The sequence below is a fragment of the Polyodon spathula genome, chromosome 10, assembly GCF_017654505.1.
Source record: "Polyodon spathula isolate WHYD16114869_AA chromosome 10, ASM1765450v1, whole genome shotgun sequence".
Lineage (NCBI taxonomy): Eukaryota > Metazoa > Chordata > Actinopteri > Acipenseriformes > Polyodontidae > Polyodon > Polyodon spathula.
The window spans coordinates 26545921-26558137 of NC_054543.1; the positions used below are offsets into that span (position 1 = coordinate 26545921).

The 12217-nt window shown below is 40.8% G+C and overlaps 1 protein-coding gene across 1 annotated transcript in view; it reads left to right on the forward strand.

The window, feature by feature from the left end:
- Window positions 1-6332, forward strand: part of LOC121321492 (5'-AMP-activated protein kinase subunit gamma-3-like) — a 150716-nt gene extending 144384 nt beyond the window's left edge. The window contains exons 9-10 of the mRNA XM_041260468.1: window positions 665-830; window positions 5997-6332. Coding sequence (XP_041116402.1) covers window positions 665-781 — 117 coding nt within the window. The 3' untranslated portion in view covers window positions 782-830; window positions 5997-6332. The remainder of the gene's footprint in view (window positions 1-664; window positions 831-5996) is intronic.
- Window positions 6333-12217: the final 5885 nt, after the last annotated feature.

Genomic DNA, 12217 nt, shown 5'->3' on the forward strand with positions numbered 1-12217 from the left:
TCGGAGGAGTGAAAGGAGTGAAAGTCTATGTGTATGTGACCTGGGAAAGGAGCCTGACTGTTGAGAGCACTATTCCTCTGTGAGGACCAAGTACTCTCAGATTTAAAGAAGCTGATCTTCTTAATAAAAATGTATTTGATTTATTTTACTTGAAAGTTCAACTCCTTACAAATCCTAAAAAAACAATGTAACAATGTAAAATGCACCAGAAGCTCAGTGCTTTGTGTTTGTACTGCCTAGTGCCTTTGAAACTTATTTGTGTTGCCCTGATGTTACCTGGAGTACAAACAGTGGAAGAAGTTATTTTTACTCGACGCCCTGTGTCCCAAAACAGCCCCAGTGTTGAAAGGTAGAGTGCATTGAATGCCTAACTCAAATAAATGGTCCTGGTTTCTATACTGTGCTTAAAGTATTGCTTAGGGTTAACATTGTCAACTCCTTGTAAGATTGTAAAGACTTCAATCAAGTCTCTAATTCATATTTGTTCTAAGTTAAAGTCATTCAAAAGATATAGTTGAGAGGTACTCCTTGGTAAATTAAAAGTAAACATATTCCCTGGATATTAATATTAAGAACATTCAGGAATCAATATAAAGAGAGTATCTTAGTGACATTACATTGCCTGAACACATTTCATCCTGTGCATGTGGATTTTGCTATGCAGGTTCATCGTCTTGTCCTGGTTGATGAGAACGACTTTGTGAGAGGAATCGTCTCCCTGTCAGATTTGCTTCAGGCTCTTGTGTTGACCCCTGCAGGTGTAGATGCCCTTTTCTCTTAACCCCCTAGGGCTCTCCCGTCACCTCTGCCACACAATACTTCACATTAAGGTAAGCATATGGAGCCTCAAAAGCTATTTGTTTCTGCCCAAGAAGTTGTTGCAGCTTTGTTTGTTGGCTTGACCCTTTCTGGACACTGGCCCATATGCATAAAACTTACTTTCTCCTTTATCGTGCCAGTAATAGTGTTTAACATGATAGTGTTTAATTGTATGATGCATGAAAGCCGTTTACCAACAGAAAACAGCACTCGTCGTGACATTAGAATAAAGTGCCTTAGGGACCAATTTTCTTATTAACATATTATTGATAAATCTGTATTGTGCCATTAAATGACCCTTACCGGAATCAAAATTAACACATGCCTCAGACCAGGCGGAAAATGAGATGTGTCTTAATGGTATAATTGCCTAGCATAATTTCTGTATTTAGAAATGTGTATTTAAGCCAATAGCAATTACAGTATAAAATGGTGCATGTTTAATTATCCAATAATTAGGTAATTTAAGTATTTTTTTATTTGTAATGCATACATAAAATTGCATTGTTAACTCATCTGAACAGGCAAGGTTTCTTGCTGGTTGGAAAACATACAAATCGGGTTTGTAAAAAATGGCAGGCTTTGTGTGCTTGTGTGGGCTGTACATCAAGATATATTGGAAGACGATCTTCTAGAAAAGTAAGACCCCGCAGATTTAAGCTGCAACTTGACCCTTTGATGATGTGAGTAAGTATCAATTTAACAGGAGCACAATTACTCACTTTTTGGGAGAACGAGAACATCAATTGAAGAGCTGAACTGCTTGAAACAAGGCTGTTCCTGTATAATGAAAGTTACAAACTCACTGCATGATTTGTTAAGGTTTTTGCTGGAAAAGAAACCCCACACACTTTTTCGTTCTTATATAGATCACTGTCTGTGCACAGAAACTAGTAACTTTAGATATTAATCATAGCATTCCATCTACCGATAGAGGCAGCTCAAGTCATTTTAAAAGTACATGTGTTTACTATTTACAGCTATGGCCAAAGGTATTGCATCACCCTATATTATATATGCTACCATCAGAAGACATTATCCGCAGTCACAGAGTGAACTTCCATTGCTATGCTGATGATACCCAGCTATATTTGTCCCTAAAGCCAGGAATTTCTTCTGCCTGGGTATTAGTAGCTACTTGCCTTAAAGACATCAAGCATTGGATGTCACAGAATTTTCTAATGTTGAATTCAGATAAAAAAACAGAGGTGATGCTAGTGGGCTCACAAAACCAACTAAATGGAAATTTGGGATTACATGAACTTGAAACTTGCAGTCTCTCATCAAAACTTAATCTCTCATTTGAGATTCATATTAAGGAAGTTACTAAAGTATCTTTTTACCATTTAAGAAATTAAGCCAATTTAGACCAATTATTTCTGTATCTGATGCCAAGAAACTAATACATGCCTTTGTTTCATCTAGAATTGATTATTTTGTAATGTATTTTTTTTGTTGTTTGAAAACATGTGGTATCCCGCTTGTAGCTTGTTCAGAATACCGCCACTAGAATTCTGACTGAAACCAGGAAAAATTGACATATTACCCCTGTTTTGGCCTCTTTACACTGGCTCCCTGTGCAGTATAGAATTGATTTTAGGATTTTGCTGTTAAGGCCCTGAATGGATTAGCACCTAGTTATTTGCAGAACTTACAGACCCGTATCTTCCAAACCGCACTTTGAGATCGCAGGATGTGGGGCTGCTGATTATTCCTAGGACCAACAAAAGCAACACAGGAAATAGGGCTTGTTCTTGTAGAGCGCCTAAATTATGGAACGCTCTTCCTTTGGTTTTCAGGGAAGCTAGGACCATTACAGTCAAGACTAAAAACGCACTTTTATAAAATGTCTTTCTTATTTTAGTGGGTTTTAATGTAACTTTAAAATTGCTGCTTTTTGTATATACTGTTATTTAAATATGTTATTTAAATGGTCTGATTATAATAGTTGTATGTGTAACAGGGCGAGGAGCCCTGTACATTTATTTGTTTACTTATTTTTAGAACGGGGTCTCCCCCTCCACCCCTGTGCAATTTATTGTTTGTATATGTTTGTTTTATGATTTATTGTATTTATATATGACGGCGAAGCGCCGTGTATTTTGTTTTTATTTATTTAGATGTGTTCTGGAAGAGGCGAGGTTGGCAGCTTGTCCTCTGCCAGTAATTAATAAACTTGTGCAGATTGTGGCCAAGGGTAATAGAATAATTACGAGCTTATTAAACCCCTCGGCCATGGTGTATAAGCCTGCAGCTCTCTGCACTCCGTGTGGGTGTTCGGAAGAGAAATGGGAGAGCAAGAGGAGAGATTAAAAATGAAACTAAAACGAAAAGAATAGGAACAGTGACAGCAATCTGCCCAGCCTGACCTATTGTTTTAGTGTTCATGATCATTTTGATCTTTTATTTCACTCTGTGAGCAGTGTTTTTATTAAACTCTTCTTTTATTTTTGTTATTTAAAAATAAACAGCGCACCACACGTCTTTTTGCCCTGCAGTACCTTGTTTGTTTTGCTTCCTGTATTCTGGCTTGATGTCATCACACATGCCATCCTGTCACACGTGGTGTTCAGTTTGACAGACCAGAAAGGGTACTGCAGTTTTTTTTTTTTTATTCCTTGTGGAATGAGGAAGAGGAGGATGGGAAGGAAGAGCTGCAAGCATCACAAGTGGCAGGAGCCAGAATAGCAGAGCAGGAGGTGGTGGTCCTGGGTGCCACTTAATTTGGACCTCCGGACTAGGCAGCCGAACAGGAGCAGTTGAGAGTGAAAGGGGCTCCTATGTACGGCGCCTGTGGCGAGTTTGGGCACGTCAGGGAGGATTGGCCTTACAGGGACCTCCAGTATGAAGAGGCCTGGAACCAGGGCCTAGTTGGGGATGGGGCAGAGTAGTTCTGGGCCAGAGAGACCAGACCCGGCCAACACCTGGGTCTGCATGGGAGGAGCCCGATTGTCCTGCACCTGAGTGGGAGGACCTTGAACATCCTGCGCCTGAGTGGGAGGAGCTTGACCATCTACAGGCCAAGAGGGGGGAGTCGGTGCGTCCACAGCCCAAGCGGGGGGGAGTCCATGCATCCACAGCCCAAGAGGGGGGGAGTCCGTGCATCCACAGCCCAACAAGAGGGAGTCAGTGCGTCCACAGCCCAAGAGGAGGGAGTTGGTGCGTCCACGGCCCAGGTACCCAACAGCAGAAGGAGAATACCTGCTGGTTCCGCATCCACTCTCAGAGGAAAAGTGCCTGCCACTCCCACCTCCATCGTCATGGGAGGACGACCTGCCGCTTCCACCTCCACTGCCATGGGAGGACTACACCGCTCCCAGCACCACCACCAAGGGGAGAAGGTGGAGGAGCCCCTGCCGCATTCGTCGCCAGAAGGGGAGGAGCCCCTGCCGCCTTCGCTGCCAGAAGGGCAGGAGGCCCTGCAGGTTTCGCCACCAGAAGGGGAGAAGCCCCTGCCGCCTTTGCCATCAAGAGGAGAGGAGCAGGAGCTACCTCTCCCTCCATCACCACCATTGGGAGAAGTGCGGCTCCCCTCCCACCATCCGCGGACGAGTCACCTTCCGAGGGACCGCTGCTGCCCTGTCGTGCATCGCCTGGGGATACCAGTTCGCCATCGCCTGGGGATGTCTGCCTTGCACCGCCCAGGGATGCCACCCCGACTCAGGGATGCTTCGCCCGCTCCCCTCAGGGACGCCATGTCTGGATCGCCTGGGGTTGCCTGCTGCTCCAACATCTTCTGGGGTTGCTTGCTGCTCTGTTACACCTGGGAGAGCTGTGTCTTATCTCTCGTAAGGTCGCTGAGGGCTCCGTTTCACCTGGGGTTGTCGCCAGCTCTACTTTGCCTGGGGTCACTGCCAGTCAGGCCATGCAGCAGGAAATACTATGGCTGGAGCCCCATAGAGGGGAGCTGCCAGCCACAAAGAAGGGGGGGAGGTAAGGAGACCAGCTTCCCCAGCCTCACTTTCACAACAGGAAAAACTGTGGCTGGAGCCCCATAGAGGGGAACTGCCAGCCATGAAGAAGGGGGGAAGGTCAGGAGACCAACTCCCCCAGCCGCATTTTCACAGCAAGAGAAACTGTTGCTGGAGCCCCATAGAACATAAGAACATAAGAAAGTTTACAAACGAGAGGAGGCCATTTGGCCCATCTTGCTCGTTTGGTTGTTAGTAGCTTATTGATCCCAGAATCTTATCAAGCAGCTTCTTGAAGGATGCCAGGCTGTCAGCTTCAACAACATTACTGGGGAGTTGATTCCAGACCCTCACAATTCTCTGTGTAAAAAATTGCCTCCTATTTTCTGTTCTGAATGCCCCTTTGTCTAATCTCCATTTGTGAACCCTGGTCCTTGTTTCTTTTTTCAGGCTGAAAAAGTCCCTTGGGTCGACATTGTCAATACCTTTTAGAATTTTGAATGCTTGAATTAGGTCGCCGCATAGTCTTCTTTGTTCAAGACTGAACAGATTCAATTCTTTTAGCCTGTCTGCATATGACATGCCTTTTAAGCCCGGAATAATTCTGGTCACTCTTCTTTGCACTCTTGCTAGAGCAGCAATATCTTTTTTATAGCGAGGTGACCAGAACTGCACACAATATTCAAGATGAGGTCTTACTAGTGCATTGTACAGTTTTAACATTACTTCCCTAGATTTAAATTCAACACTTTTCACAATGTATCCAAACATCTTGTTAGCCTTTTTTATAGCTTCCCCACATTGTCTAGATGAAGACATTTCTGAGTCAACAAAAACTCCTAGGTCTTTTTCATAGATTCCTTCTCCAATTTCAGTATCTCCCATATGATATTTATAATGTACATTTTTATTTCCTGCGTGCAGTACCTTACACTTTTCTCTATTAAATGTCATTTGCCATGTGTCTGCCCAGTTCTGAATCTTGTCCAGATCATTTTGAATGACCTTTGCTGCTGCAACAGTGTTTGCCACTCCTCCTACTTTTGTGTCGTCTGCAAATTTAACAAGTTTGCTTACTATACCAGAATCTAAATCATTAATGTAGATTAGGAATAGCAGAGGACCTAATACTGATCCCTGTGGTACACCACTGGTTACCACACTCCATTCTGAGGTTTTTCCTCTAATCAGTACTTTCTATTTTCTACATGTTAACCACTCTCTAATCCATGTACATGTGTTTCCTTGAATCCCTACTGCGTTCAGTTTGAGAATTGCATAGAGGGGAGCTGCCAGCCATGAAGAAGATGGAGAGGTCAGAAGACCACCCCCATGGGCAGCCAGGTGGCTGTCAGATTTCTTTTGCCAGAGGAACCGTCTTGTGTGACGTCAGTCTGGTCGTTACAGCTGTTTGGATGGGAGAAGGACCTCCCACCGTGGCTGCCACCCTTGACCCATTGCTGCCCCTGTTCGTGGGCCGAGACTGTCAGCCGGGACTTTGGGACTAACGGGGTAGGTGCCCGTTGGGCCAGGTGTCCTTCATACAAGGAGGGGGATATGTAACAAGGTGAGGAGCCCTGTATATTTATTTGTTGTTTATTTTTAGAACGTGGTCTCCCCCTCCGCTCCTGTGCAATTTATTGTTTTGTATGCGGTTGTTTTATGATTTATTATTTTTATATATGATGACGAAGCGCTGTGTGTTTGTTTTTATTTATTTAGATGTGTTCTGGCAGTGACGAGGTTGGCAGCGCATCCTCTGCCACTAATTAAAAATGAAACAAAATGGAAAGAAATGGAACAGTGACTGCAATCTGCCCAGCCTGACCTATTGTTTAAGTGTTCGTGATCATTTTGTGTAAATCTTTTATTTCGCTCTGTGAGCAGTGTTTTTGTTAAACTCTTGTTTTATTTATGTTATTTAAAAAAATTAAATGATGCAAGCGCCATTGCACAGTACCTGCAGTGTCTGTATTTGTGCTTCCTGCATTCTGGCCTGACGTCACCACGCACGCCATCCCTGTCACACATGCTATACAAATGTATTGTGGTTTGTTATTTTTTTCTCTGCTATGTACGTTACAGTGCTTTGTGGTACTTTTGTATAAAATGCACTATATAAATGTAATAAATACAAAAATGAAAAAAACAGGGGTCCTAAACCTTTTTACAAGAAGAGCTACTTCTGATTTGCAAAAACATTTGGTAGCCCCCAACTAAAGAACCTTTAGTTCCTCATCTATATTTCAATGTGAGACCTAACACTGCATGATATCTACAAGCCCCACAGAATCCGGCTCGTATTAAAAGGCACAGTCCTGATGGAGTCAGTCAGATGTTCGTCACTCAGACAGGTTCGAAATTTTAATTTGATAAAGTTCATGTCAGAAAAGGCAGATTCACATAGATAAATGGAACCAAATAAGAATGCCACTTTCGTTGCTGCTGTTCAGAGATTTCTGTTATTGTCCTTGTCCACTCAAGTCCAGAAGTCAGACACTGGGTATCTTGCTTTTAACTGAATATCATTTTGAAGATTAATAATCTCCATTTCTAGTTCAACACAGTCCAAATTAAACAATTACCCCATTTGTTAAGAAATGTCACTTGCATCCACACAATGTCTTCTTTCAGTTTCTCTCCCATATCTTACACTATCTCTGCTAATCTCCTGCCTTTTGGCGTTTAGCTCAGAAGCTATCTGTGATTAAGTCGTGTTAGGCTATGCAAAACTGCACGTAGCTGGTTTTGCCAATGGGAAATGAAAGAACTCGAAACTTACACAATACTTTATAGAACGTTAAGATAAAAGCATATTGAAGCAACTGAATTAGTAAGCACATTAAAATGACTATAAAAACACACACACACACAATTTAAACATGATTGAAAAAACTATAAAAGATGCACATACATAAAACGTATAATTAATAACATAATTAATACCTCATACCGAAAGCCATCACTGGCTGACACATGGCAAATGACATTTAATAGAGAAAAGTGTAAGGTACTGCACGCAGGAAATAAAAATGTACATTATAAATATCATATGGGAGATACTGAAATTGGAGAAGGAATCAAGCTAACAAGGTGCTCGGATACATTGTGAAAAGTGTTGAATTTAAATCAAGGGAAGTAATGTTAAAACTGTACAATGCATTAGTAAGACCTCATCTTGAATATTGTGTGCAGTTCTGGTCACCTCGCTATAAAAAAGATATTGCTGCTCTAGAAAGAGTGCAAAGAAGAGCAACCAGAATTATTCCAGGCTTAAAAGGCATGTCATATGCAGACAGGCTAAAAGAATTGAATCTGTTCAGTCTTGAACAAAGAAGACTATGTGGCGACCTAATTCAAGCATTCAAAATTCTAAAAAGGTATTGACAGTGTCGACCCAAGGGACTTTTTCAGCCTGAAAAAAGAAACAAGGACCAGGGGTCACAAATGGAGAGGAGGCAAAGGGGCATTCAGAACAGAAAATAGGAGGCACTTTTTTACACAGAGAATTGTGAGGGTCTGGAACAAACTCCCCAGTAATGTTATTGAAGCTGACAGCCTGGGATCCTTCAAGAAGCTGCTTGATGAGAGTCTGGGATCAATAAGCTACTAACAACCAAACGAGCAAGATGGGCCGAATAGCCTCCTCTTGTTTGTAAACTTTATGTTCTTACAAGGCCACTTCAGGGGGTAATCTTGGGTCCGGTTCTAAATTAGATTGCATGAGGTAGTGTGGTTTGTCAGAAGTGTGGAGACTGTAATACCGAATTTCACTTTTTGTGTATCTTCCAATATCTCAAAACGCTTTCTGATTTGTTTTAGGGCGTGGACATTACAAATACAGTACTCAGAACAGGCGTCTCAAGGAGTTGAGAACAACTATCAATACTGTTGTACAATATACAATTTCTGAGGTTTGTTGTAAAATGGTGGATTGTGGAGCGAGGTGCAAATGTCGAAATCATGGCACATTGATATCTGGAGCGAGGAAATCGCTCAATAAGAACTTCAAAACTAGTTAAAAACTAAACGCACACATTATGATAAAATGTACCTTGTGTTTTTAAGAAACAAAGCCATAACATTCATGTTAAGAAGCACTGTGTCTTCGGTGGTCATGGGTTCTGTATTTGCCGGGTTGTAAACATAAAATACAGAGCATGGTGGGATAACATCATATTAATTCCCACAGTCCACTGCACTGCCAGGAACTGCAGCCAGACTATTTTAATAGTGTTTGTATGTATTAAGCCAGACTATTTCCCTCCAGCATCTGTCGCACAACCGGAAAGTGCTACATTTTTTTTCTTCTGCAGACATTGCACCCGATAATCGAACTTTGATGTGAAAGACTAACACAGCACTAATCGCTTCTGCAATTGTTTTAAACCTAATAATCCAACTTTGATGTGAAAGCTTTCACAGCACTAATCAGGTCTGCAATATTTTTTTTTTTTTTGGGGGGGGGGGGGGGGGGGGGGGGGGGGGGGGGGGGGGGGGGGGGGGGGGGGGGGGGGGGGGGGGGGGGGGGGGGGGGGGGGGGGGGTGGGGGTTGCAATTCACGGTTCAGACTGTTTAAATAAAAATAACAAGCCAAGCAGCTACACACTGTCAGTCAGCTGTGTACAACTTTTGCTTCCTAACTCCAAAAAAGTTATAATTTATGACACAAGAGGAAGAAATCGGCACAGTACTCTCCATCTGCTGTTCTGGTACGTTTTTCTATAGGCAAGACTTCAGAATTAATTTAAGAATCTTTAACAATTTGTTATGCAAATGCTTATATGGCACCTGACCAATCTAATTTCAGTGTCTGAGCACCAATGAAGGCAATATGTTTTCTGCAGGGAAATAAAAGTCATTCCATTGAATAGGCACTAGGAATAAAAAACATGAGTATTCTATTCCCTACACAACAGTTTTGATGGTACACTGCGAATCGGAGTCTTTTATAACCACTATATATTTTAAATGTTTGTTCACACACATCTCCTGCACAATTGTCTGAACTCTGTCGGTCGTCCTTGTGATGGAATTAAGAGAACATTAGGGACTTCCATTACAAACTGCAGTACTACTTCAACAATTTTTTTAGTAAAAATGCTGATGAAGGAGCAGCAAAAGTGCATCCTATAACTGTGGCCAACACAGCTTAAAGCTGCTTTGTATATCAGTCAGTGCAGAGACCCCGGGTTTGGAATGAATAATTGGCTGTGCCTTTAAGGTGTAATATATATTAGAAAACCATATGCTTCACATTTATTTAAAATTAAAATAATAATAATAATAATAAAAAAATAATGGTAAGTAATGTTAGAAACTATTTATTTATGTATTAGCTTTGTTTTTCTCAAAATTTGCAGTACCAGAATCACTGTTTTTTTTATCTGATGAGATCAAAATGTACAGAAATGTATTAGCGCCACAGAAAAAAAATATTTATTGCAGAGATTACGTTATTTCGCAATAATTATTGGGTTATTTTGCAATAATGTTGGGTCATTATCATTGCATATGTTACTGTAGTCTTAGTACTAAGGACTATGGGCTATTGTGACAGTGTACCCCGCCCATGTGTGTGTCATGTGTTTTTGCGTGTGATGTGTTAATGTTGGTGTATACAGTGGGTTGTGTGTCCGATGAGTGGAGAACGGGTGTGGAGAGGGGAATTAAAAAAAAAAAAAAGGATTAAAAACTACAATAACAATTGCTAAAACATGCTGGCTTATAAACCAGCAAAATACTTATTGTTTATCGTCTGTTTGTTTGTTTGGCCAACGCGCCGTTTTGTTTTGTCAAAGTGTTTTCGTTTTCTATTTAAAACCCTTTTAATTTTACAATAAAACACTGAGGCCCACAGCGTCTCAGTTCGCCTGCAGTTGCTGTGTGTTTTGCTTTCATTTCCTGGCCTGACGTCACCCCTACAGCTAGTCTGTTCACAGCTATACATATTCAGTTAGCATTATTTTTCTGCAGGCTGCATCAACATAAGCTGTAAAATGAAAGAATTGCATTTTAAGTTTTGTTTTATTTTATTCCTTTTAGTGTCAGTAAAAGCAAATTTGTTAATATAGGTATATATTTTGCCCAATAGAACAAAACAACAGGCTTGAATGGAACAAAACATAATGGCAAAAGTAGGTAAAACTACAATTTAAGGGGTTAATTGTGTAAATATAGTGGAATTGTCATGTTATGCCTGTAGCAGGAATATTGCTTGTTTCATAAAACTACACCTTAAACTTTTCTTCATATGCCGTGGACTTACAAAACTAACTGCCCAGGTTGTTTAAGCATATTTGTTTATGTAGCCTAATAGGACTCGTTGGCTTTCACTTCAATAATATATTTCTTTCAGTTTATTGTATTTATCCTGATTCAATGTATTCGCTGTAAGGATAAATACACTCTTAACTGGAATATTTGCTATCATCTGTCTATTGTACATACACGTGTTTTGAACTGTACACTAGTCCATTGTGTTTTATTTACTTTTTGCTACGTCCTTGTAATGAAGTGCCTACAGAAGGCTTTCCGTGGTTTTGTATTCTGCATATCAATAGAATGTGTAATTTTTAAATCAACGGTAGAGATATATATTTTAATGTATTCTGATGCTACTGAAAATATCTGCAATGATGTTGCTGCAATTGCTACAAAAACAACTTTTAACTGTCTTTTTTTTATTTTTCAAATTTTGCAGGTTTTCAGATCAACTCTTTTCTGATAAACAGATAGACATAAATGACATCTGAAGACTTCAATAAAACATACTTTAAGCTTGGGTTAGGACAAAATCAAATTATAGCATGGTATAATTCTAAGCCATCGGACTTTGCAAAGGCACCTGAAGAGGTTAAAAGTGTATCGTCAAAAAAACAAGACAGATGTTGTGGACTTAGCAATACTCCTTCAGCAGGAAATAAACAATCTGCGAGTCAAGTGGATGCATACATCTGTCACTGACTCTGAAACCATTAGGATTCTACTAAACATACTTTACTCTGAAGGTGTTGAACAACGCAAACGCAGCTGCTTGTAACGTCGCTAGTTTTTCAGTTATGGGCTCAACTTGGCACATGGACTCAAACTGAGACCCTATGGTATTTTCATTAACGGCTGCATCAACTGGTTTTCCCGCCTTATTTGGCTATAAGCAAGTGGCAACTTAAAGGCCAGTGTTTTTGCTCATTATGTGCAGGCGGTTCAGAATAGAGATGGATGTCCATGTGATGTTCAAGCTGATCTGGGTGTAAAAAATGTAGATGTTCCTAAGAAGAAACCATACAGATGGCCATGCTGCAGAAAAAAAAGCTTTCTAAGGGGCAGAGCAGGATAAATCAACAAATTGAATTTTGGTGGGGAATTCAGAGAAAGGAAAACCTTCAGTTTTGGGTGGATCTATTTAAACAAATCCAAGAGGGTGACAACTAATGTTGTGATTATCTGGACAAACATTTGATAACATTCAGCTTTCTCAAACTAAT